The 23401-nt window shown below is 40.4% G+C and overlaps 1 protein-coding gene across 3 annotated transcripts in view; it reads right to left on the reverse strand.

Moving 5' to 3' along the window:
* Positions 1-3346: 3346 nt before the first annotated feature.
* The window catches only part of ANK3 (ankyrin 3), a 382561-nt gene continuing 362506 nt past the window's right edge, over positions 3347-23401 (reverse strand). For all 3 annotated transcript variants that reach the window (XM_070781829.1, XM_070781830.1, XM_070781831.1), the window contains 2 exons: positions 22972-23055; positions 3347-4780 (listed from right to left, as the gene is read on the reverse strand). In XM_070781829.1, the coding sequence (XP_070637930.1) occupies positions 22990-23055 (66 nt within the window). In that variant the 3' untranslated portion in view covers positions 3347-4780; positions 22972-22989. The remainder of the gene's footprint in view (positions 4781-22971; positions 23056-23401) is intronic.

Raw genomic sequence — 23401 nt, forward strand, 5'->3', positions numbered from 1 at the left:
TCTTGAGTGTCATCTCTGGACCTCTGGTCTTTTACAAGCCTAATACTCAACAACATGGGGGTGGAAATCTTGAGGGAGTCAGACTTCTAAACATTTTTGTTTTAAAGAGAGGAGACTCGGCTGACTTTTTTCATAGAGATGATGGCTCATGATGGGTTCTCCACTCTCTCGAGTGGTTTCCAGTGGCCTGTCAGTGATGAACATGGGGACTATAGCCCAGGGCCATGGGAAAGATGCTTGATTCAGCAGTGTGACTGATATGCTGTTTGCTTATGAGCTAAAACCCAGTTATTTAAGAGTTTGTGACTAACATGGGGATTATGCAACTGGACAGGGCTGCTGCGGGACGGTGACACAGTCAGTCCATGTTAGGATCAACAACAGTTCTTTCCTTTGATTCACCAGTTGCTTGTGCCTGTAAAGAAAGTGGGGCACGAGGTTGTTCCCAGAGTAACACTTCCCATTTACTATTCTTTGCCTTCTGGCATCTGTTGATCGGCTCATTTATATACTCAAGGCATGTTTATTGAGCACCTCTCTACGAGGTGTCAGGCAGGATCCTAGGTTCTGTGGATACAGCAGAGAACAAAACAAAGCCCCTCCCTTCAGACTGTGTGCAGTGTGGTGTGAGGACCTCGTGGTGTGCCTCACAGGCTGGAACTCTTGAAAAGCTGCCAAGTCATCATTCCCTCCCAGCGGTCAGAATTACACCCTTGCCTGAGTTAGATGTTGGGAGAAAGGTGACAGTTGAGGATGGCAGGAAAAATTAGGTAAGGAGATCACTTGTTTTTCTGGGATGTCAGCAAGATGTTCCAAAGTGGTCCTGGGAAAAAGTCTAATAGTTCTTGCTTCTGGGGTACCTTCTGTGGCCTAGTGGTTCCTCTCACTCCTTTAGAACCATCTGAGGATATTCATCTCTACTGTGCTTTGGAACTCCTTTGGAATCGGCAAGGAGTCTGAGGATGTCCTTTGCAAATGCACCCCTCAGGGTGTTTATTCCTTAACTCAGGAAGCACCAAGGAATAAAGAATAAAATTTCTTCATCTAGTTGTCCCTACTATTCATAACTATCAGTCATCGAGTGTGGCAGCTATAATGATGAATTTCTTTTTGCTCTGTGTTGAACTGTCTGCTTTTAATTGTTTAAGAAGTGAAAGCTATTGGGCCTGTTACTAAGAATGCTCATCAGAGTCCACTGTTTTATTTTTTATTTTGTATTTATGCATGGTTAGCCAGATAACATTTTGTCTCTGTTATTGAAAGAACTCAAATCCCAACGCTGGAAATATTTACTTCTGGACTGTTGGATCATTAATTCATGAGAGAGAAGCAAGGCCATGTGACTTGGAAACCACATACCTTTTAATGTGCCAGGGCCTCTTTAACAAATGAAGAATACCCAGAGTCATCCAGATAGGAGGTTAGCATTTAGATCACTGGCTTCTTCAGAGACTCACAGGATGAGTTATCTTCCCTGTGAGTTTTATTTCTGGGCTGCTCACATATCCCTGTCGTACAGCTGAACATGACCTGATACTCATGATAATAATAAAGGCAAGCAAACACCTTTTGTTTGTTTGTTTGTTTATTTGCCCTGGAAAAAAACATGTCTTGATGGGACCCTAGGATGATACCAAAATGAATATGATGGAACATCAGGATGCCAAGGCAGAATTTCTTAATAGAAGGCTGGCTCCTTACGTGTTCAGTAGATCCCTCTTAGAAATGGTGAAATAACCCTGCACAGTATAGTGTGCCATAACTTGGCAATACAATAATATACATTTAAATTTAAGAAACTCAGGGATTTGGTAGGAATATAAAATTGAAAAACACAGCAAATATCAGGAATCTATCAGTCACAGTTCATTTTTCTTTTACAGCAATATAAATCAAGGAAAAGCTAAAATACATTTTTATAAGCCAGCAGGCTGAAGACTGTATATGACGTATGCCCGCATTCAATCCATGCATACATATATAAATATATACATAGACACATATATATGCAAGTAAAATCTTGATTATCCTACTTTGGATACTTCTTTTTTTGAGTAAATTTATGAACTTCTGCTTGACCTGAAGTTTAGCCCATCACATGTCTCTAAAGTCAAGTTTTCAGGTATACAAACATAATGTAACAGCCATTTAATACGCAGATAAGTACACTTCATTGGATTTCTAGTTTAGGATAAATATCTGTCAAGGACTGTGAGTCAGAAATTCATAACACTTAAATGGGAAGCTAGGATACTTTGGTTTTACAAAGATAGGCTTTGGGGGCAAGTTTCAGGGGTCTTGGTTTGCTCATGGTAGATGATTTTGGTGCAGGGGTAAGTGTGCCAAATAAATACCTTTTTATTTGGGATACTATGCAAATGCAGTCTGGCCTCAATCTTTATGCACAGTGATTCCCGATACATGTGTTCTGCATTTATATTGAAACCCAATTGGGAACAACATCCCCTTTGGCAATAATCCTAAATAACAGGCAGCCTGTGACACTGCTGAATGGCTCTAAGCACCCACTGAATATTTATACAGGGACTATTACTATCAAAGATAGTATCTACTCATAGTGTAGTTATGAGCACTGAGTTAATGAAGGCAACATACTTATCTGGCATATCGTGAGTGTCCCAGTTTTAGCAATGATGACCCTAGTTGCTGCTACCACCACTACTGTATGCCAGGCTCTGGACTAGGATACGAATTAAAGCAGCCATGGTCTCTGCCCTTGTTGAGCTTGTCATGCAGCATCTGATCACAGACTCCAGCTCCTACGAGGCCAGTCAGGGCTCGTGGCCTAAGAAGCAGGGCTGGGACTGTGGTTCCTGGAGACCACAGGCCTGGCTGGAGAGGGCAGGGGCAGCAGCTTGCTGCAATGAGGCCTGTGGTTACAAATCATGCTTTTCCAGAGAAGTTAGAAATTTGGGTGAAATCACCCAGCTTACAAGTACTGACAGTGGATGTCAACTTTAAAACAATTGCTTTACGGGCTACAAGCCTATGGTGTAGGGATGGTTCCTGGAGGTGCTCTTTTACAACTTCTGGATGTGTCAGCTGTTAACAGCTGTTAATTCTCCACATTTTGGGGGCAGCTCAAACCAGATGTGGGCAAAGATTGCTTGTCAGGCGTCTAATTTTTGGCTTCTCCGTGAAATGCACAGAACTTGTGTTAAGTTGGGAGTTGGCAGGACACGACTGAACCCTGGGGACTGCCTCTTCAGTGATCAGAGGCAGAAGCACAAGGGAAGCTGGTGAAGAGGACAACTGTGGCCGCGTGACAAGGAGTTAAGGTAGTTTACCTTTTGTCAGAGAACACAAGGACACTTTAGAGCACAGATAGGTGAAGAGTTTAACACAATTTATTTTTGCTTTAAATAATCGACTAGGTCATCCAGTGTATGGTTTTTCATACATATGTCATTAGAGCTATGTGTCAATGAATGCTGATTTTATATGAATATAATCAACAAATTAAAGGATTTCACCAAAACCCAAATAAAAATGCCCTTTAAAACACAGCAGCCTTATTAACCTAGTATGACATGGCGAGAATGGTTACAAGTGATTGGCTTACTGAAAGGTGTCTACATCTTATAGCCAGTACACGAAACAGGAGTAATTTTACAGCGTGCTGCCATTCTACTAGCTAAGAATTCTGTTCAGTCCATTTAAAACACCCCTGACGGGGGCCTCTTTTGAGCACCATCCACCTCTAAAGCGGCAAGCATTACCCTTTTAAGCACTAAGAGCACCCCCCTCCCCCTAAAGCAACTACTGTATAGGTTTTTTTTTTTTTTCATTTTTAGATCATTTCATTGAAAAATTGGCAAGAGCAACAAATATTAGATGAAGGGCTTTGTGTTTACAGATAAAATCTTCTGTGTTGCAGTATACTGTAGTGTTTGCAAAATTGGAAAAGATTTAATCAAAATAAGGTGATACACATGCATCAAAATATTAGTATTCTGAAGAAAAATTTTTTTTCACAGAACTACAGAATTCCTCATTTGGGGAATTATTTAAATTTGCAGCAGATTTTAAAGATTTGTTGTTGTTTTTTTTTTTAAATCAAGCTAGCAGTTTTGCATATACAAACATTATAATTGCTAATGTACAAGAATCAGTGAAGATCCCCCCACCCATTAACCCTCCTCCCTCTTCTAGGGTGAAGTCACTTGAGACCCCTATTATGTTAAATGCATTTGCAATATTCTGTTTGTGTTCTAAGAGGCAGTGCCTTATCAACATTTATTCTATTTTTCTGTTAGAATTTATACAGTGTTATTATTTACAGCAAAACTATAGATGTTTTAAAAAAGAAACAAATAGTGTTTATACCCTGACAGTTTGGGTCCAAGAAAAATAAGGCGAGCTGTTGTGGATTTAGTAATTTTAGTGTTTCTCCGTGATTTGATCGTTCCATCTCCTTCTCCTTCTGTCCCTTCTGGCGGCAGAAATTTCTTCCTTTTATAAATGACACCAAATTACTTGAGATAAACTGTTAACAGCATGGCTTCTTGTATATACACTGCATTGCTAATTGCATACGTGCCAATCCTGGGAATGAAAGTGAATTTCCATGCTCTGTAAATTGGCTCATGCTAAATTAAAATGTGGGTGGTTTTTTTTCCTTTTTCTTTTTGCGTTAAAAAAAAAAATCATGCCATTAATGTGTGGAAGCGGCAAACACATACACCCTTCTCTGTAAATTTTTACTTCCTGCTGACAACTTCCATGAATTTCTCAATACTGGCAGTAAAACCACATGATCCTGTGGAAAGAGAAACAATAGGTGTTGAGTTTAGCTTTCTTTCCCTTGCTACCCACCCCCCCTTTTTAAAGAAGTTGCTGAAGTCTCCCTTGCCATTCAACAGAAAAGCCTCAGAGAATGGGGGCCCTCGACTTCCTAATGGAGTGGTTTAACATGCTTTTGACTGAGGTGATTTGCTAGATGTGTCAGAGGACAAAGCCCTGAGGTGTGCTGGAAAGCTTTTAGAAGGCAGTGACCTTCTCTGGGTGACCCTGGACCCTCCACAGAACATTACTTTCTGTATTAGGGGTTTCGGGGATTGAGTTAGAAAGACCCTCTTCTGGTTCTGTCTCTGTTGCTCAGATCACTCATCAGGTACTGGGGAAAGCCATTTGCAGACCTCTGGACCTTGGTCTTATCTGTGAAATACAGAGGCTGAGAGTAGTACTCTGAGATTTCCACCAAAATGTATGGGGTTTTTAAGGGCACACAGGACCAGGGATACAGTCAGGATGGAGGTCCTGAATCATGCCTGTTTGTTTTATGCTAAGTCTCTTCTCCAACAAAGTGCTACCTTTCATAAAGGGAGAACAGTCTCATTACTTTGGTTACTATGAAATTGCTTTTCCATATGCAAATTCAAATTCATGACTATTTTATGCCATTGCAAAGAATATATTTTTTTTCTCCTGCCTCACATCAGTCATTATAGGATAGATTAATTTTACTTGAGATTTTTTATGGAGGCTCCACTGAGAACATCTTGTCCTATCTGATTATACCTGCATCAATGTTTTATAACCAGTCTTAATACATCAAAATAAATTAACCTCCTTTGCCAGAGGTGTTCATACTCCTATGCAGAATTGTTCTTGGTAGGAACGCCTCCTCCACAACACAAAATTCTTCCTGCAAACGTCCGTTCCTCCTGCTCAGTGTGAGAAGGTGACACTGAGTGCCTGCCTGAGAACAAGACATAGCCCCTAGAGAAAAGGCGAGTCAGGCAAGGCGAATTTTGGGAACAACCCTATTCGTTCACATGCCACAGATGATTTCTGCTGGTTCAGGAGAACCTTTAGAATTCTGCTTCTGTTGGTGTTTAAGATTGCTCTCAGTGACCCTGAGGTTGTTTACGTACCCCAGACAAGTCTCTTTGCCTTTAGATGGAATATCCTGGGGTTCTGCAAACATCTTAGTGCAGTACTTCCTCTGTCTGCCCCACTATGGTTCTGCCTTCCTTTTTTGTATTAAAAGCCTACTGACCTCCCTGCCCCAGGTCACTAATGCTTGGAGCCAAGAACATCAAAGTGTCAGTTCCTTCTGGGGTGATTTGAACACCTGCCCCACACCCATGACTCTGCAGTAGTTCCAGAGAAGGAAAGTGAGTCATCTGAGCAGGCCGTGTCCCAGAGAGTGTGCACATTAGAGTAAGAAGATCAGGATTTTCTCACCTCTGCTTTTACTGTCTATTCCTAATCTTGCAGGCACCAGGCTTCTTAGATGGCTCTATGATAATGCTACTCCAGTGATCTCACTTTGTTTTCTTCGGGAAACCTCTCAGCAATTTTCTTCTAATTGAACACTGCCCCCCTCAACTTTTTACAGCTTAACTGATACAGAATTTATATACCATATAATTTATCTATTATAAATATAGGTTAATAATAAATGTATATAGCTATGTGATCATCACTACAACCCAGTTCAGCTCTGTTTGGCCTCATCTTCCAAAAACCAATCCAGCTTCCCACTTAATCTTGCAGTAAGAAGCAAGGTCTTTCTCTTATCACCTCAATGCAAGCAAACATTATCTTGCTAGAAATAGTGGATATGTTTCTATAATTAAAAAAAATCTATTACACCTATTTATATCCAGGTATAATGTGAATGATTGTTTAAAAAGTAGAGTGTTACTTCCGCTTTTATAGCTATCTTGTTCTTGGTCACACAGTCAGGGTGTCTAGGCCCCAACCACATGGGGTGTAAGAATGTTATTCATTGGGCAAAAGCGTACGCCAAGGACACTGTTACACAAAAAGCGTAAGCATCTTGGCAGAGTGGCTCTGGGTTGTTACACAATAGTGACAGTCTGTATAAACTGTGATGAGATCGCCATCTGATGGAAAGGTGCAAGAGCAGGCTCCCTCAAGATGACATTTCGGAAAGAGAATTTGAGTCATCTTCTGTGTCTGGGTTTAAATAATGGACCTGAGTTTGAGGCATTTGCATTTAGAAATCTGTCTTTGGGTTTTCATGCTTTTCAAACCCCAGTGTAGTGGAAAACAACTCAGAAAACCAATCGTTTTATTTAGTTATTTCAGTATACATTTGTTAAGAAATTTAAAATGTCAAAAAAGAACTATTCATTGGATTTTCAAGGCAGTTTATATTTCACAGATGAATGTTGTACTTTCTTCATCACAGTTTCAAGTCAGGAATATATATGTAGGTTAAAATCAACCTTTCCTTTATAGATTCATGTAATAGTGGTACTTAACCCCTAGTGCCTAGCTAAAAACAAACTAAAAGCACATCGCACACACACACAACCCTTACACCTTTGGTTAAAACCAACTTTCCCTTTATAGGTTCATGTAATAGTGGTACTTAACCACTGCTGCTGCTAAGTCGCTTCAGCCGTGTCCGACTCTGTGCGACCCCATAGATGGCAGCCCACCAGGCTCCCCCGTCCCTGGGATTTTCCAGGCAAGAACACTGGAGTGGGTTGCCATTTCCTTCTCCAGTGCATGAAAGTGAAAAGGGAAAGTGAAGTCGCTCAGTCGTGTTCGACTCTTAGTGACCCCATGGAGTGCAGCTTACCAGGGCTACTACTACTACTAAGTCACTTCAGTCGTGTCTGACTCTGTGCGACCCCATAGATGGTAGCCCACCAGGCTCCCCCGTCCCTGGGATTCTCCAGGCAAGAGCACTGGAGTGGGTTGCCATCTAGTGCCTAGCTAAAAACAAACTAAAAGCACATCACACACACATAACCCTTACACCTTTGGTTAAAACCAACTTTTCCTTTATAGGTTCATGTAATAGTGGTACTTAACCACTAGTGCCTAGCTAAAAACAAACTAACAGCAACATCACACATCCACACACACACACACACCCACGCCCCTTACAAATTGAGCTCTCTGCAGAGTGGTACTTAACCGCTAGTACCTAACTAAAAACAAACTAACAGCAACATCACACATCCACACACACACACACACCCACGCCCCTTACAAATTGAGCTCTCTGCAGAGTGGTACTTAACCGCTAGTACCTAACTAAAAACAAACTAACAGCAACATCACACACACACCCACACACACACCCACCCACCCCCTTACACCTTTAGCTCTCTGCAGTTCAGCCCAATAAATCTTTTCATGCTTACTGCCCGTACTCTCCACTGAAAATCACTGTTTAACAATCTCCACTGGTTCTCAAACTTGGATACACATTAGAGTTATCTGGGGAGATTTAAAAAAAATCCCAGTATCCAGGCCATATCCCATATCAGCTGGGTGGCGCACAGCATAAAAACTTAAAAAAAAAAAAAACAAACAACCCGTAGATGATTCCAGTGTTCCACCCAGATTAAGAGCCAGTAATATGTTCTGAAGCAGTGCTTCCCACGACTTAAACTGCATACCTATCACCCAGGGATCTTCTAAAGTGGATTCTGATCGGGTAGGTCAGGGTGAGCTAGGAGTTTCTGCATTTCTAATAAGACTCCTGGATGATGCTGATACTGCTGGTCCACAGATCACACTTGGAAGATCTAGAGAATCTAGACTACATGCCAGTCATCATCCCAGTTGGTTTCCAATTTCCTTTTCTTTGCTAATGATTTTGTATCCACCTATAATCCCCTGCTGCCATCTTCGTTTATCTCTAACTCCTCTTTACCCTCTAAGTGTGTTTCAAATGCCATCTTCTTGAACCTCTGGGCTATCTTCTCCCTAGTGAGACCCACCTTTGCAGGCTAACTCTTATTCATTTAAAGACTGAGCTCTGTTACGCCTTAAAGGAAGCCTTTTCTGATATGCCTTCCCTATAGCTCACTGATAACAGAGAATTTGTTGTTCTAGTTCTTCTCTTCCTAACCCACTTCTCTCTTCCATTCCCTTCTCTTTTTCTCTCTTGTTAAGGAAGTCATGAGGCTAAGAACATTTTTTCCTAAGCGTTAATTCTAATTACTTTATGTAATGCTAATTGTGTAATTTAAAAATAATTCCCAGTTTATGTAGATTTGTTCTTCAACTAATACCAATAAGTGAGACTTAATTTTTTTTTGTTCTCTTCTAGTGACTTCTGATTAAAAAATATCTGAGGTAACAGGGCCAGTTTTAAAAAAAGAAATTATTGGGAAAGTATTGATGTACATGTTGGCAGTGGAAGAAAAATACAGTGCTCGTTTTATAGTTAACTTAGTAGGGCAACTAACTAAATATTGTCGTCATTATTAAATGTTTATGATGTGCCAGGCACTGCTCTAAGGGGGATTAGCTTGTTTAATCCTAATAACCATGAGGTACTATTTCTTCCATTTTACAAATAAGGAAGCAGAGCCACAGGGCTATTATACTGGCAGTGCATTTAGTGTGTGGGAGAGCCAGAACTGGAAGTCAAGCTACCTGGCTATTGAGCCCTGCTTTTAGACAATTAGGGATTTTTTTTTAAAGGGTAAGAAAGATGAAAAGAAATGCTACATAAAAGCATTATCTACTCCAGATGAATTCTGGAAAATATTCTGGAGGATAGAGTCCTGAATTTGGGGTGAAACAATTCAAAGCAGAGTTCTGATTTCCTGGAAGCAGAATCAGGAAGCCGGAGTTAAAATCCGTTTCTGTCATTAACTACAACCTCATCCATTCTGCTGTCTGTATTAAAGAGGAATGAGAATACCTATTCTACTGGTTTCCCAGGGATACCATGAGAAACAAGTGATACAAAATAACAAAGTGTTCTGAAGTACAAACCAATGTGACACAGGGAGGATTTGAGTGATGCTGCTGTTCCGACCTCTCCCACTGCTGATTCTAGTACAGCTGGCTGCCGCTGCTCAGCCCACTGGCCTCCTAAACCCAGGATCTTCCAGGTGCTGTTCTTGGCTCTCTTCTCACCTCTTTTCTTTTTTAAAAATTTACGTCATTTTTAAAGAATTGAAGTATAGTTGACTTACAGTGTTGTGTTAGTTTCAAGTGTAGAGCAAAGTGTTTAATATATATGTATACACACACACACACACACACACACACACACACAGAGGTTGTTGTTGTTGTTTAGTTGCTCAGTTGTGTCCAAATCTTTGTGACTCCATGGACTGCAGCACTCCAGGCTTCCCTGTCCTTCACTGTCTTCCAGAGTTTGCTCAGACTCAAGTCAGTCGAGTCGATGATGCCATCCAACCAACTCATCCTCTGTTGCTACCTTCTCCTCCTGCCCTCAATCTTTCCCAGCATCAGCGTCTTTTCCAACGAATCAGTTCCTTGCGTCAAGTGGCCAAAATATTGGGGCTTCAGCATCAGTGCTTCCAATGAATATTCAGAACTGATTTCCTTTAGGATTGACTGGTTGGATCTCCTTGCAGTCCAAGGGACTGTCAAGAGTCTTCTCCAGCACCACAGTTCAAAAGCATTGATCTTCAGAACTCAGCCTTTTTTATGGACCAATTCTCACATCTGTATATGACTACTGGAAAAACCATAGCTTTGACTATCTGGACCTTTGTTATCAAAGTGATGTCTCTGCTTTTAAATACGCTATCTAGATTGGTCATTGCTTTTCTTCCAAGGAGCAAGTGTCTTTTAATTTCATGGTTACAATCACTGTCCGCAATTATTTTTGAGCCTAAGAAAATAAAGTCTATCACTGTTTCCATTGTTTCCCCATCTATTTGCCATGAAGTGATGGGACTAGATGCCGTGATCTTAGTTTTCTGAATGTTGACTTTTAAGCCAACTTTTTCACTCTCCTCTTTCACTTTCATCAAGAGGCTCTTTAGTTCTTCACTTTCTGCCATAAGGGTGGTGTCATCTGCATATCTGAGGTTATTGATATTTCTCCCAACAGTCTTGATTCCAGCTTGTGCTTCATCCAGCCTGGCACTTCGCATGATGTGCTCTGCATATAAGTTAAATAAGCAGGGTGACAATATACAGCCTTGACGTACGCCTTTCCTCATCTGGAACCGGTCTGTTGTGCCATGTAATATTCTGTTGCCTCTTGACCTGCATATAGGTTTCTTAGGAGGCAGCTAAGGTGGTCTTGCATGCCCATCTCTTTAAGAATTTTCCACAGTTTGTTGTGATTCACACAGGCAAAGACTTTCACATAGTCAATAAAGAAGAAGTAGATGTTTTTGTGGAACTCGCTTGCTTTCTCTATGATCCAGTGAATGTTGGCAATTTAATCTTTGGTTCCTCTGCCCATTTTAAATCCAGCTTGTACATCTGGAAGTTCTTGGTTCACATACTGTTACAGCCTAGCTTGTAGGATCTTGAGCATTACCTTGCTAGCATGTGAAATGAGTGCCATCGTGTGGTAGTTTGAACATTCTTTGGCATTGCCCTTCCTTGGGATTGGAATGAAAACTGACCTTTTCCAGTCCTGTGGCCACCCACTACTGAGTTTTCCAAATTTGTTGACATATTGAGTGCAGCACTTTCACAGCATCAACCTTTAGGATTTGAAATAACTCAGCTGGAATTCCATCAACTCCATTAGCTTTTGTTCGTAGTAATGCTTCCTAAGGCTCACTTGACTTGACACTCCAGGATGTTTGGCTCTAAGTGAGTGAGCACACTATTGTGGTTATCTGGGTCAGTAAAACCTTTTTTGTGCAGTTCTTCTGTGCATTCTTGCCACCTCTTCTTAATATCTTCTGCTTATTTTAGGTCCATACTATCTCTGTCCTTTATTGTGCCCATCTTTATATGAAATGTTTCCTTGATATCTCTAATTTTCTTGAAGAGATCTCTAGTCTTTTCCATTTTATTGTTTTCCTCTATTTCTTTGCACTATTCACTGAAGAAGGCTTTCGTATCTCTCCTTGCAATTTGGAACTCTGCATTCAGATGGGTATATCTTTCCTTTTTGCCTTTGCCTTTTGTTTCTCTTCTTTTCTTGGCTATTTGTAAGGCCTCCTCAGACAACCATTTTTCCTTGTTGCATTGCTTATTCTTAGGGATGGTTTTGGTCACCGCTTCCTGCACAATATTATAAACCTCATCGTACTACAGGTTCTTTATTGGATCCAATCTCTTGAATCTATTTGTCACTTCCACTGTATAATCCTAAGGGATTTGATTTAGGTCATACCAGAATGGCCTGGTGGTTTTCCCTACTTTCTTCAATTTAAATCTGAATTTTGCAATAAGGAGTTGGTGATCTGAGCCTCAGTCAACTCCCAGTCTTGTTTTTGCTGACTGTATAGAACTTCTCCATCTTTGACTGCAAAGAACATAATCAGCCTGATTTTGGTACTGACCACCTGGTGATGTCCATGTGTAAAGTCGTTTCTTGTGTTGTTGCAAGAGGGTGTTTGTTATGACCAGTGTGTTCTCTTGGCAAAACTCTGTTAGCCTTTGCCCTGCTTCATTTTATACTCCAAATTTGCCTGTTACTCCAGGTATCTCTTGACTTCCTACTTCTGCATTCCACTCCTCTATGATGAAAAGGCCATTTTTTTTGTTTTGGTGTTAGTTATAGAAGATCTTGTAGGTCTTCATAGAACCATTCAACTTCATCTTCTTCAGTATTAGTGATTGGAGCATAGATTGAGATTACTGTAATACTGAATGGTTTCCTTGGAAACGAATCAAGATCGTTCTGTTGTTTTTGAGACTGCACCTGGGTAGTGTATTTTGGACTCTATTGTTACTGTGAGGGCTACTCCATTTCTTCTAAGGGATTCTTGCCCACAGTAGTAGATAGAATGGTCATCTAAATTAAATTCACCCATTTCCATCCATTTCATTTCACTGACTCCTAAAATGTTGATGTTCACTCTTGCCATCTCCTGTCTGACCACTTCCAGTTAACCTTGATTCATGGATCTAACATTCCAGGTGCCTGTGCAATGTTGTTCTTTACAGCATCAGAGTCTATTTTCACCACCAGACACATCCACAACTGGGCGTTGTTTCTGCTTTGGCCCAGCCTCTTCATTCTTTCTGGAGCTATTTCTCTGCTCTTCTCCAGTAGCATATTGGAAACCTACTGACCTGGGGTGTTCATCTTTCAGTGTCATATCTTTTTGCCTTTTCATACATGTCCACGGGCTTCTCAAGGCAAGACTGCTGAAGTGGTTTGCCATTCCCTTCTCCAGTATAGTAATGACAAGATACTGAGTATAGTTCCTGTGCTACAGAGTAGGCCCTTGTTGTTTACCTGTTTAATATATACTGTTACTGTTGCTCAGTTGCTCAGTCGTGTCCAGCTCTTTATGACCACATGAACTGTAGCCCACCACATTCCTCCGTCCATGGGGATTTTCAGGCAAGAATACTGGAGTGGGTGGCCAGCATTTTATATATAGTAGTGTATGTGTTAATCCCAAACTGCTGATTTATATCCCTGACCCCACTTCTCTTAACACTACTATTAATAATAATAGCTGAGTGCTTACTATGAGCTTGCCAGTCACTATTTTAAGTGATTTACATAGAGTAACTCATTTAATTCTAGCAACAACTCTATGACATGTTACTCTTATCCTAATAGAGGCCAAGAAATTAAGGCAGAGAAGTTAAATAGGTTAGTCAGGCTTACACAGCTAGTGAGCCTGTGGTTTATCTTCACTCAGGCCACTTCTATACCACATTAAGCTCATTAGCCTCCATTTCTCTTCCTCATTACTGACAAACTGAAGCACTACAGATTGACCTATTTCAATCTCGAATTTTATTTTTCTCCTCTTAGGGTCTATATTTTTGTTAGTGATTACACACAAGTTCACAATCTCACTCCCTCTATAGAGTTAATCCGGTTGTTAGGCTTCTAAAATGTTCCTCACATCTGCCCTCAACTTTCGGTTCTCTCTGCCTGGGTTCAGGCCCTCATTGTGTCTCGTAACTGGGTTCCTCGTGTTGGAACTCTCCTCCCACTAACTCCCTTTCCTACCACTAGGGTTATCTAACTCCCATCTGACTGTATTATTCTCCTACCACAACACTTCCAGTGGTACCCTATGGTCTCTAGGATAAAGGCCACAGTTGCGAGCATAGCACGTATCATCACACTGCCCAGTCTTAAATCCTACTCTGTCTTCAGAAGCCACTTTAAATATGCACTTCCAAGAAGCTTTGCAAGCTCTCCTCCATTGGAGTTTATTACATCTTCCAGTGAATTCTCCTAGCAATTTGTTTATATCTTTTACTATAGCTCTGTGTTTTGACTTGTGTTGTTTACAGTCATGTTTGCCTCTTGGTCTAGACTGTAGTTATATGTCCTCAAGTAAGTAGCAATGCTTGGGATAATGTCTTTTTTCAATTTATATATATGAAGGAAAGTTGATTTACAAAGTTGTGTTAATTTCAGGTATACATCAAAGTGATTTTATATATATATGTGTACACATACACATACATATCTATTCTTCAGATTCTTGTATATGTTATTACAAAATATTGAGTATAGTTCCCTGTGTTATACAGTAGGCCCTGGTTGATTATTTTATATATAGTAGTGTATCAATGGAGAAGGCAATGGCACCCCACTCCAGTACTCTTGCCTGGAAAATCCCATGGATGGAGGAGCCTGGTGGGCTGCCGTCTATGGGGTCGCACAGAGTCAGACACGACTGAGCAACTTCCCTTTCACTTTCTTGCATTGGAGAAGGAAATGGCAACCCACTCCAGTGTTCTTGCCTGGAGAATCCCAGGTTCGGGGGAGCCTGGTGGGCTGCTATCTATGGGGTCGCACAGAGTTGGACACGACTGAAGCGACTTAGCAGCAGCAGCAGCAGCAGCAGTGTATCAATTCCAATCTCCTAATTTCTCCTTCCCTCAGCCCTGTTTTCCCTTTTATAACCATATGCATGTTTTCCACGTCTGTGAGTCTCTTTCTGTCCTGGAAATAAGTTCATTGTATTTCCTTTTTAAGATGTCACATATAGGTGATGCGTCTTCCCTGTTCACCTTAGTGTGATGATCTCCAGATCCATCCATGTTGCAGCAAATGACATTATTCCACTCTTTGTTATGGCTGAGTTGTATTAGGATAACGCCTTAAATGTGGGACTCTCAATCACAAACACAGTGAGTGCCACATGCTAAGAGTAAAGGGGCTCTAAATGTGTGTGATCACTTATTTATAAAAGCTTATCAGCCAAGCTGCATTACAGGAAAGTTTCTTTTATCCACTGATATTAAACTGCAAGGATTAAAATATTTAATGGTAAAACCAAACAAATATGCTGGAGGGCCAAGGCTGACTATGTAGGCAGTTTTAGATTAGAACAGATAGAACAGCTTGGAGATCTCTAGGAAGGAAGAGGTCAGAGGCAACCTTCTAAAGCTCTGTTCTCTTCAAAATGTTGTTCTTTGCGGCTCAATCCTGAGCCCCTTCTTTGCTCACGTTCACTTTCTCCCTAGGTAATCACATCTATTCTCTGGTGTTCCCTTTCTCTGATATTCAGGACTCACCTCTTGAGTGATAACACTCATTTTTATATGTCAAGTCACAATCTTTCCTCAGAGCTCCAGACTTACGGACTGACAAATGGCCTGAGTTCTTGATAGTTTCAAAACCCATCCTGTTCCTTTTTCCACCACCCACTTGCTTATACTTGGAACATGGTGTCATTCTTGATTCAACTCTTCTCCATCCTACCTCCAAGCCATCAGATACTGTCGACTTTCCTAAAACTACAGCCCAGGTCCTAGCCCTGTCATCGTGTGGCTTAGCTGGACGATAGCAATGACATCCTAGCTCATCCCCTTCAGTTTATTCTTGTTTTCCCTCCAATCCTTCTCTACATAGCTGATGTGTTCAAAAAAAAAAAAAAAGGTCAGGCTCTTGCTTAAAATCTTTCAAAGGCTTCAATGTCTTTTTTTTTTTTTTTTAAATGAAATCCAAATCCTATAGTCTGGCCTATGATGAAGCATTTCTCATTTCATCATGGGCCTGCCTGAGTCACCACCAGCTCACCAGGCTCTGGGGCACTGATCTTTCATGTCCTGAAATGTGTTAGGCCTTTTCCTACCTCAAGGCCCTTGCAGATGTTGTATCCTTTGCTTGGAGTCCTCTTTTCCTTCCCGTTTTCATTGCTGGTGGTACCTATGAGGCCTTAGCATAAATGGCATGACTTTCCCCAGCCCCCAAGTCTAAATATGTTCCTGTGTTATTCTTCCTTGGATCTTGGACTTCGTATTTTTAGCCCTTAGACAACATGTGTCCCATCTCTTTCCCCTTTGCAGGCTGAGAGATGTAAAAGGGCAGAGGCCATGGAGGTTTTATTCACCTCTGTGTATCTAGGTTTTTCACTCTAAGCCAGGTAGAAGGTCAAATACTTTTTGAAGACATGAATGAAATGAGTCAACGTTTTGACCTCGGGTAATAAAGTATTTCCCCAGCAGGCCTGGGTGCTGTTGCTGCTCCTGGCTTCTACGTGGCTGTGCGATCTTGAGCATTTCCCTGAAAGAGGTTTAAAATGCAGCTGTTCCACAGTCTTTTATGACATATATCTGGGGGCCTTCTCATGCCACAGCCTCACTAATCAGTTCTCTAATGGCATTTTTAAAGTAAACATTTGGAGATTATGGTAGGAAGGTTTGTTTTATTTTAAAAACCAAAACCAAAACACTGAGTATTTTCACTGTGTACTGTATGAAGAAATTTACTGCAGGTTGCCTTTACATATGTCTCTGATTCAAAATGCTTTTAGGTTTCTGATAATAATCAAATATTGTTTAACTATTAGTATGAGTAACAGTTAAGAGCTAGGCTCTGGATAAGTTCAAGTTTTATTCTTTTGCTCATTAGCTACAGACCTTGGGTAAGTCATTTAATTCTTCCAAACTTCAGTTTCCTCCTTTATTAAAAAAGGGATAATAGTATTTACCTTATAGCATTGTTTTGGGGACTACATGAGGTAATGTATGTAATGATCTTACCTGGCATATAGTAATCTCTGATGGGATATGGCTATTATTATTCATAAGTAATTTTAGAAAGACAGCTTAGTGGCATTGGACACTAAGTGAAGTATCAATCTTGAGTTAAGTTCTAGTTCTTCCAGTCACAGCTGTGTAACAGAAGAAAGGTCATATGACCTCTCTGAGCCTTAGCATCCTCATCTGTAAAAGGTAGCAATCAAAATCAGTCTGACCTTCCTGGAAGCTTGTTTGACAAGACAAAAATGTAAAAGCATTTTATAAGGTATAAATCATTATATATTATGTATACATCTTTATGTTCAGCCATCAGCTTTTCCCTTACATTAAAAATAGGATGGCTGTGACTCAGTATTAAAGAAAGGCAGGTGTAGGGTTCAGATAGTTCAAAATTCAACTGATTATAAAACCAGAATAAAAATTTTAATGTTACCATCTGATATTCAGTGAAATTTGGCCACATTCCATGTGCTTATTAGTTGTTCTACTGTTAAAAAAATAAAAAAGACAGCCAGCAGGGTCATAAAAACCCTCAATATATTTGCAAATTGATTTTTCCAGAGCACACATTCAGTGTCCTGGAATTATAGGCAGTATTCTTGGACTCATTTCCTAAGTTCACTTATGAAACGTAAATACCCTGGAGAGTAAAATGAGGCTTGCAGTCAAATCACTGTTCTTTCCATCTGACACATTTAGTTTGCTTTACGTTGAAGCTATTTTCACATTCATATGAATGCTCCTATTGAGTTTCTCTTTCCTTTGAGTGGTGTAGCAAATGAGCCAAAGCCAAGCCCACTGCTTTACGGAGTGGATTATTTATCATTCTGATGTTTCCTGTATAGTTTTGACAAGTCATTTCTGTATTAATTTGTTCTAAATGACCCTGGAAGCTTAACATTTTCACTTTTTTTTTGGTGTCATTTATTCATAGGTATTAGGTATATGTTACTCTAGAAAAATGGCTTCACTGGTGTAGATAACCTTTTTGGTTCTTTCCTACTCAGAGTCTGACTCTATGATTGAACAAGTTACTAAACTTTTAGGGGCATACTAGAGCTGACAGCTAAACTGAACTCTCTTCTAGTTTTATTTATCACTTAGAATTGCTTAAACAGAGTAATTTAAATGGCAAATTCATGCTTAGTGTTTTATTAATCTGCCATATAGCCAAAGCAGTCTTTTTTTTTAACTGATTAACAAAATTGTGATAGCTTCAAGTGGACAGCAAAGGGACTCAACCATACATATACATGTATCCATTCTCCCCCAAACTCCCCTCCTATCCAGGCTGTACATAACATTGAGCAGAGTTCCCTTGTTGGCTATGCATTTTAAATATAGCAGTGTGTACACGTCCATCCCAAACGCCCTAACTCTATCTCCCCCACAAATCCTTCCCTCTGGCAACCTTTAGTTATTTCTCTGTGAGTCTGTTTTGTAAATAAGTTCATTTGTGTAATTTCTTTATAGATTTCACATGTCATACAATATTAGTCCTCTGATTTGCTTCACTTGGTATAACAATATATAAGGAAAACTCAACAGTGGCCACAGGACTGGAAAAGGTCAGTTTTCATTCCAATCCCAAAGAAAGGCAATGCCAAAGAATGCTCAAACTACTGCACAATTGCCTCATCTCACAGGCTAGTAAAGTAATGCTCAAAATTCTCCAAGCCAGGCTTCAGCAATATGTGAACCATGAACTTCCAGATGCTCAAGCTGGTTTTAGAAAAGGCAGAGGAACCAGAGATCAAATTGCCAACATCTGCTGGATCATGGAAAAAGCAAGAGAGTTCCAGAAAAGCATCTATTTCTGCTTTATTGACTATGCCAAAGCCTTTGACTGTGTGGATCACAAGAAACTGTGGAAAATTCTGAAAGAGATGGGAATACCAGACCACCTGACCTGCCTCTTGAGAAACCTGTATGCAGGTCAGGAAGCAACAGTTAGAACTGGACATGGAACAACAGACTGGTTCCAAATAGGAAAAGGAGTTCGTCAAGGCTGTATATTGTCACCCTGTTTATTTAACTTACATGCAGAGTACATCATGAGAAACGCTGGGCTGGAAGAAACACAAGCTGGAATCAAGATTGCCGGGAGAAATATCAATAACCTCAGATATGCAGATGACACCAACCTTATGGCAGAAAGAGAAGAGGAACTCAAAAGCCTCTTGATGAAAGTGAAAGTGGAGAATGAAAAAGTTGGCTTAAAGTTCAACATTCAGGAAACGAAGATCATGGCATCTAGGCCCATCACTTCATGGGAAATAGATGGGGAAACAGTGGAAACAGTGTCAGACTTTATTTTTCTGGGCTCCAAAATCACTGCAGATGGTGACTGAAGCCATGAAATTAAAAGACGCTTACTTCTTGGAAGAAAAGTTATGACCAACCTAGATAGCATATTCAAAAGCAGAGACATTACTTTGCCAACAAAGGTCCGTCTAGTCAAGGCTATGGTTTTTCTAGTGGTCATGTATGGATGTGAGAATTGGACTGTGAAGAAAGCTGAGCACTGAAGAATTGATGCTTTTGAATTGTGGTATTGGAGAAGACTCTTGAGAGTCCCTTGGACTGCAAGGAGATCCAACCAGTCCATCCTAAAGGAGATCGGTCCTGGGTGTTTATTGGAAGGACTGATGCTGAGGCTGAAACTCCAATACTTTGGCCACCTCATGTGAAGAGTTGACTCATTGGCAAAGACCCTGATTCTGGGAGGGATTGGGGACAGGAGGAGAAGAGGATGACAGAGGATGAGATGGTTAGATGGCATCACTGACTCGATGGACATGAGTTTAGGTAAAAACTCCAGGAGTTGGTGATGGATAGGGAGGCCTGGCGTGCTGCGATTCATGGGGTCGCAAAGAGCTGGACATGACTGAGCAACTGAACTGAACTGATGTTGCTACAAATGGCATTACTGCATTCTTTTTAATTAGCCAAAGAAATCTTGAGAAAGAAGAACAGAGCTAGAGGTACGATGCTCCTTGACTTCAGACTATATTACAAAGCTATAGTAATTAAAACAGTATGCTACTGGCACAAAAACACACACACAGATCAATGGAACAGACTAGAGAGCCCAAAAATAAACCCACACATTTATGGTCAATTAATCTATGGCAAAACAGGCAAGAATATGCAATGGAGAAAAGCATCAATAAGTGATGCTGGGAAAATTGGACACCCACATGTCAAAGAATAAGAATAGAACATTTGTCACAACATATAAAAAGAAAACTAAAACACTAAGAATAGATTAAGGACCTAAAAGTAATACTGGGAACCATAGAAGTCCTGGAAGAAAACACAGAATACTTTTTGACATAAACTGTAGCAATATCTTTTTTGGATATGTCTCCTAAGGCAATGGAAACAATAGCAAAAATAAGTGGGTCAAAATAGTGGATAAGGAAGATGTGTATATATATATATATATGGAATGGAATATTTAAAAAGTGAAATTTTGCCATTTACAACAGCATAGATGGACCTGGAGAATATTATGTTTCGTGAATAAGTCAGAGAAAGACGAATACATATTTATTTTTTAGTCCACATATAAGTAATAACAGAATATAGCAAAATATAGACTCACAGATATAGAGAACAAACCACTAGTGACCAGTGGGGAGAGGGAAGGCAGAAGGGACGAGACAAGGGTAGGAGATTAAAAGGTACAGACTAAGGTGTGTACAGTAAATTAGCTACAAAGACATATTGTACAGCCCAGTGAAATATAGCCAGTATTTTACAAAAACTTTAAATGGAGTATAATCTATAAAAATTTTGAATGGAGTACAATCTATAAAAATTTTGGATCACTGTGTTATGCATCTGAAACTAATATTGTAAATCAGCTACACCTCAATTAAAAAAAAAAAAAATATATATATATATGTCTTTTACTAGGTTCAGCAGTAAGACATGAATAATGGGTGGGTTCATTCTAGATATTGCCTCACTGATGTCATCCTTAATTTTCTCATCTCTCACCCTTATCATCTGACAAAAAGCAATTCATGTCACTATCTCTTGATTCAGCCTTACTGTCACTACCTCTTACAATCCTTACTGCCCAAGCCAGCATCTTCAGTAGTTTAACAGGTTATCTGCTCATCTATTATGGTCACCTCCCTTCATTCTGTGTCTTGCAGCTAGAGTAAGTGATGCAAAACCTAAACTTTTAGTGGAAAGAGGCTTATGAGACCAGAATCTTTCTTACCTCTCCAGACACAAGGCCAAAACCTTCTACCAGCTGCACTGACCTATTCTCCCTTCTTGTTTCTTTCTCCTTCTGGCCTTTGCAAAATGCTGTAGCCTATGCCTGGAAGGCTACCCCAAACACCATCCAGTGTCTTCCTCTTTACCCAACTGAGTCCTATTCACCCTTTAAAACAGCTCAAGCATCATTTTCTCAAAGAAAACCTTCCCTGTCACCTCAGACAAGGTCAGATATCCAGTTACCAGGGTTAAGAGTGTGGGCTCCGGAGCTGCCCGTTAGGGTTTGCATCCTATTTCTGCCGCTTTTTACTTAGGTGACCTTGGGCAATTCTGAGCCTGTTAAATGGGGATGATAAAGGTGCCAGTCCAAGAGGACTGACTGTGAGAATCAAGTGAAGGGTACGCCTGGAGCACTGGGCGAGGGTGTAGAGCAAACGTTGTTATTTCCAGAGCTCTCTGCAGTTCCCAGGAGTTTCCTCAAAGCCTGAAATACTGAAACGACTGCCTACCATGAACTCTCCAAACACAAGGTCAGTGAGGGCCAGGACCGCCCTAGTGTTGTTGACTAGTGATTCCCTAGAGCCTTAGGCAGAAAGCCTCATGGAGAGAAAGTGAAATCAATCCTTAAGTGAATAAGCAGGCAAATAATAAGAGTTTTTTTGGTGGTGGAGGGACTAAGAATTTCTTTGGGTCTTAGTTACAGTCACCTCACATACAAAATTTGGGGCAACGAGACTCTGATTTCTCAGTTCCTTATGGCAACACTCCAAATACCAGGATTCTGGTAACTGGGGAACAGCAGATGAATGGAAGTGGAAACTGGGATCTCTTTGCTCTTTGTTTCTGGGGGCTACGAAAACTCTTGGTGAACAGCCCTAAGAACTCATCCAGCTTTGTCTCACAGACTTACAAAGAGCTTTTCAAAGCTCTATCTGCTTTTTCACCCCATAGGGTCTTTCTAATTGTGGTTCTGTAGGAAGAACTAGCACAAAGTAAAGTTCAGAAAACAATATTAAAGGAAAACACCCTTCTTTCTGAAGAAAAATTCAGACAACTTTAAACAAAGCTCACTAAACATTTTAACTTAGAAAACACAGTAGTCCCATTAGCCTCCTATTTAATTTGCTTTGTTTATACAAAATATATTAAGTAGTACACAGAGATTTTGGTCACTTCATTTAAACTTGGCAACCAATATATTCCAACCAAAATTATAGTCTCAGATGCTGTTCTGCAAAAATGGTGGGAAACTGAATCAATACAACTTTCCAAGTACATTTATATGAACTATTTGTTGCCAAATAACCTTCCTGTTAGAATGAATAATGCTACTGCATCTTAAACACTGAGCCTTCACTCTTTGAGGAGACTCAATGATCAATATTTACACTTGCTTCTGAAAACATCATTTACATTTAAATTCCTGACTAAATTGTGAAGAGAAAGTCTATGGACTGTGAGCTGGAGGCCATAGTTTTAGTGTGTGTGTGTATGGGCTCCCCTGGTGGCTCAGTGGTAAAGAATCTGCCTGCCAATGCAGGAGACAGTGCCCGGGTTCGATCCCTGGGTCAGGAAGATCCCTGGGAGAAGGAAATGGCAACCCACTCCAGTATTCTTGCCTGGGGAAATCCCATGAACAGAGGAGCCTGGCAGGCTAGTTCATGGGGTCACAAGAGTCAGACACAGCTCAGCAACTAAACAACAACAACATTTTATACACAAACATAAAAAGGACTCCAACTGCATACTGGATATTCAAAGCTGTAATTCCGTGAAAAAGAGAGGAAGGGTGCAGGAGGCATGGATCACTTATTTGGTGAAATTAGATGTGCTAGTGTTGTTGATTTGAGCACACTTACTTACCACGTTGACCGTTTACTCTTATGAATGGCTCTTCTTTTCCACTTGACGGATTTCTTTCTTCGTCTTCATCTTATAAGCTTCTCCCTGTTTTGAAAGGAATGTACACATTAAGATTCGTGGTGAAAGAGTTTTCATTAAAAAGCAGGTTCCGTTCTGGTTCCTTGAGGCTAGATTAGGGTAAGTGAGACACAGTTTAAAGCACTTTGTCACTTCATGTCCAAAAATACCATCTATTTACCTTAACCACACAGCTCAGCAGCATCAAGGCAAGCTGGAGAGCACCATCAGAATGAATACCATGTTACTATACTTCACAATCATTCATTCTATTAGTGATCATTCAAACAGCCTGTCCATTTCCTGTGAAGCTAGAAGAAATCACTAAAGCTTTCAAGGCACTCAAACCCCCGTTGTAAAAAATATTAGTAAG

This window comes from Bos indicus, chromosome 28, assembly GCF_029378745.1.
Source record: "Bos indicus isolate NIAB-ARS_2022 breed Sahiwal x Tharparkar chromosome 28, NIAB-ARS_B.indTharparkar_mat_pri_1.0, whole genome shotgun sequence".
Lineage (NCBI taxonomy): Eukaryota > Metazoa > Chordata > Mammalia > Artiodactyla > Bovidae > Bos > Bos indicus.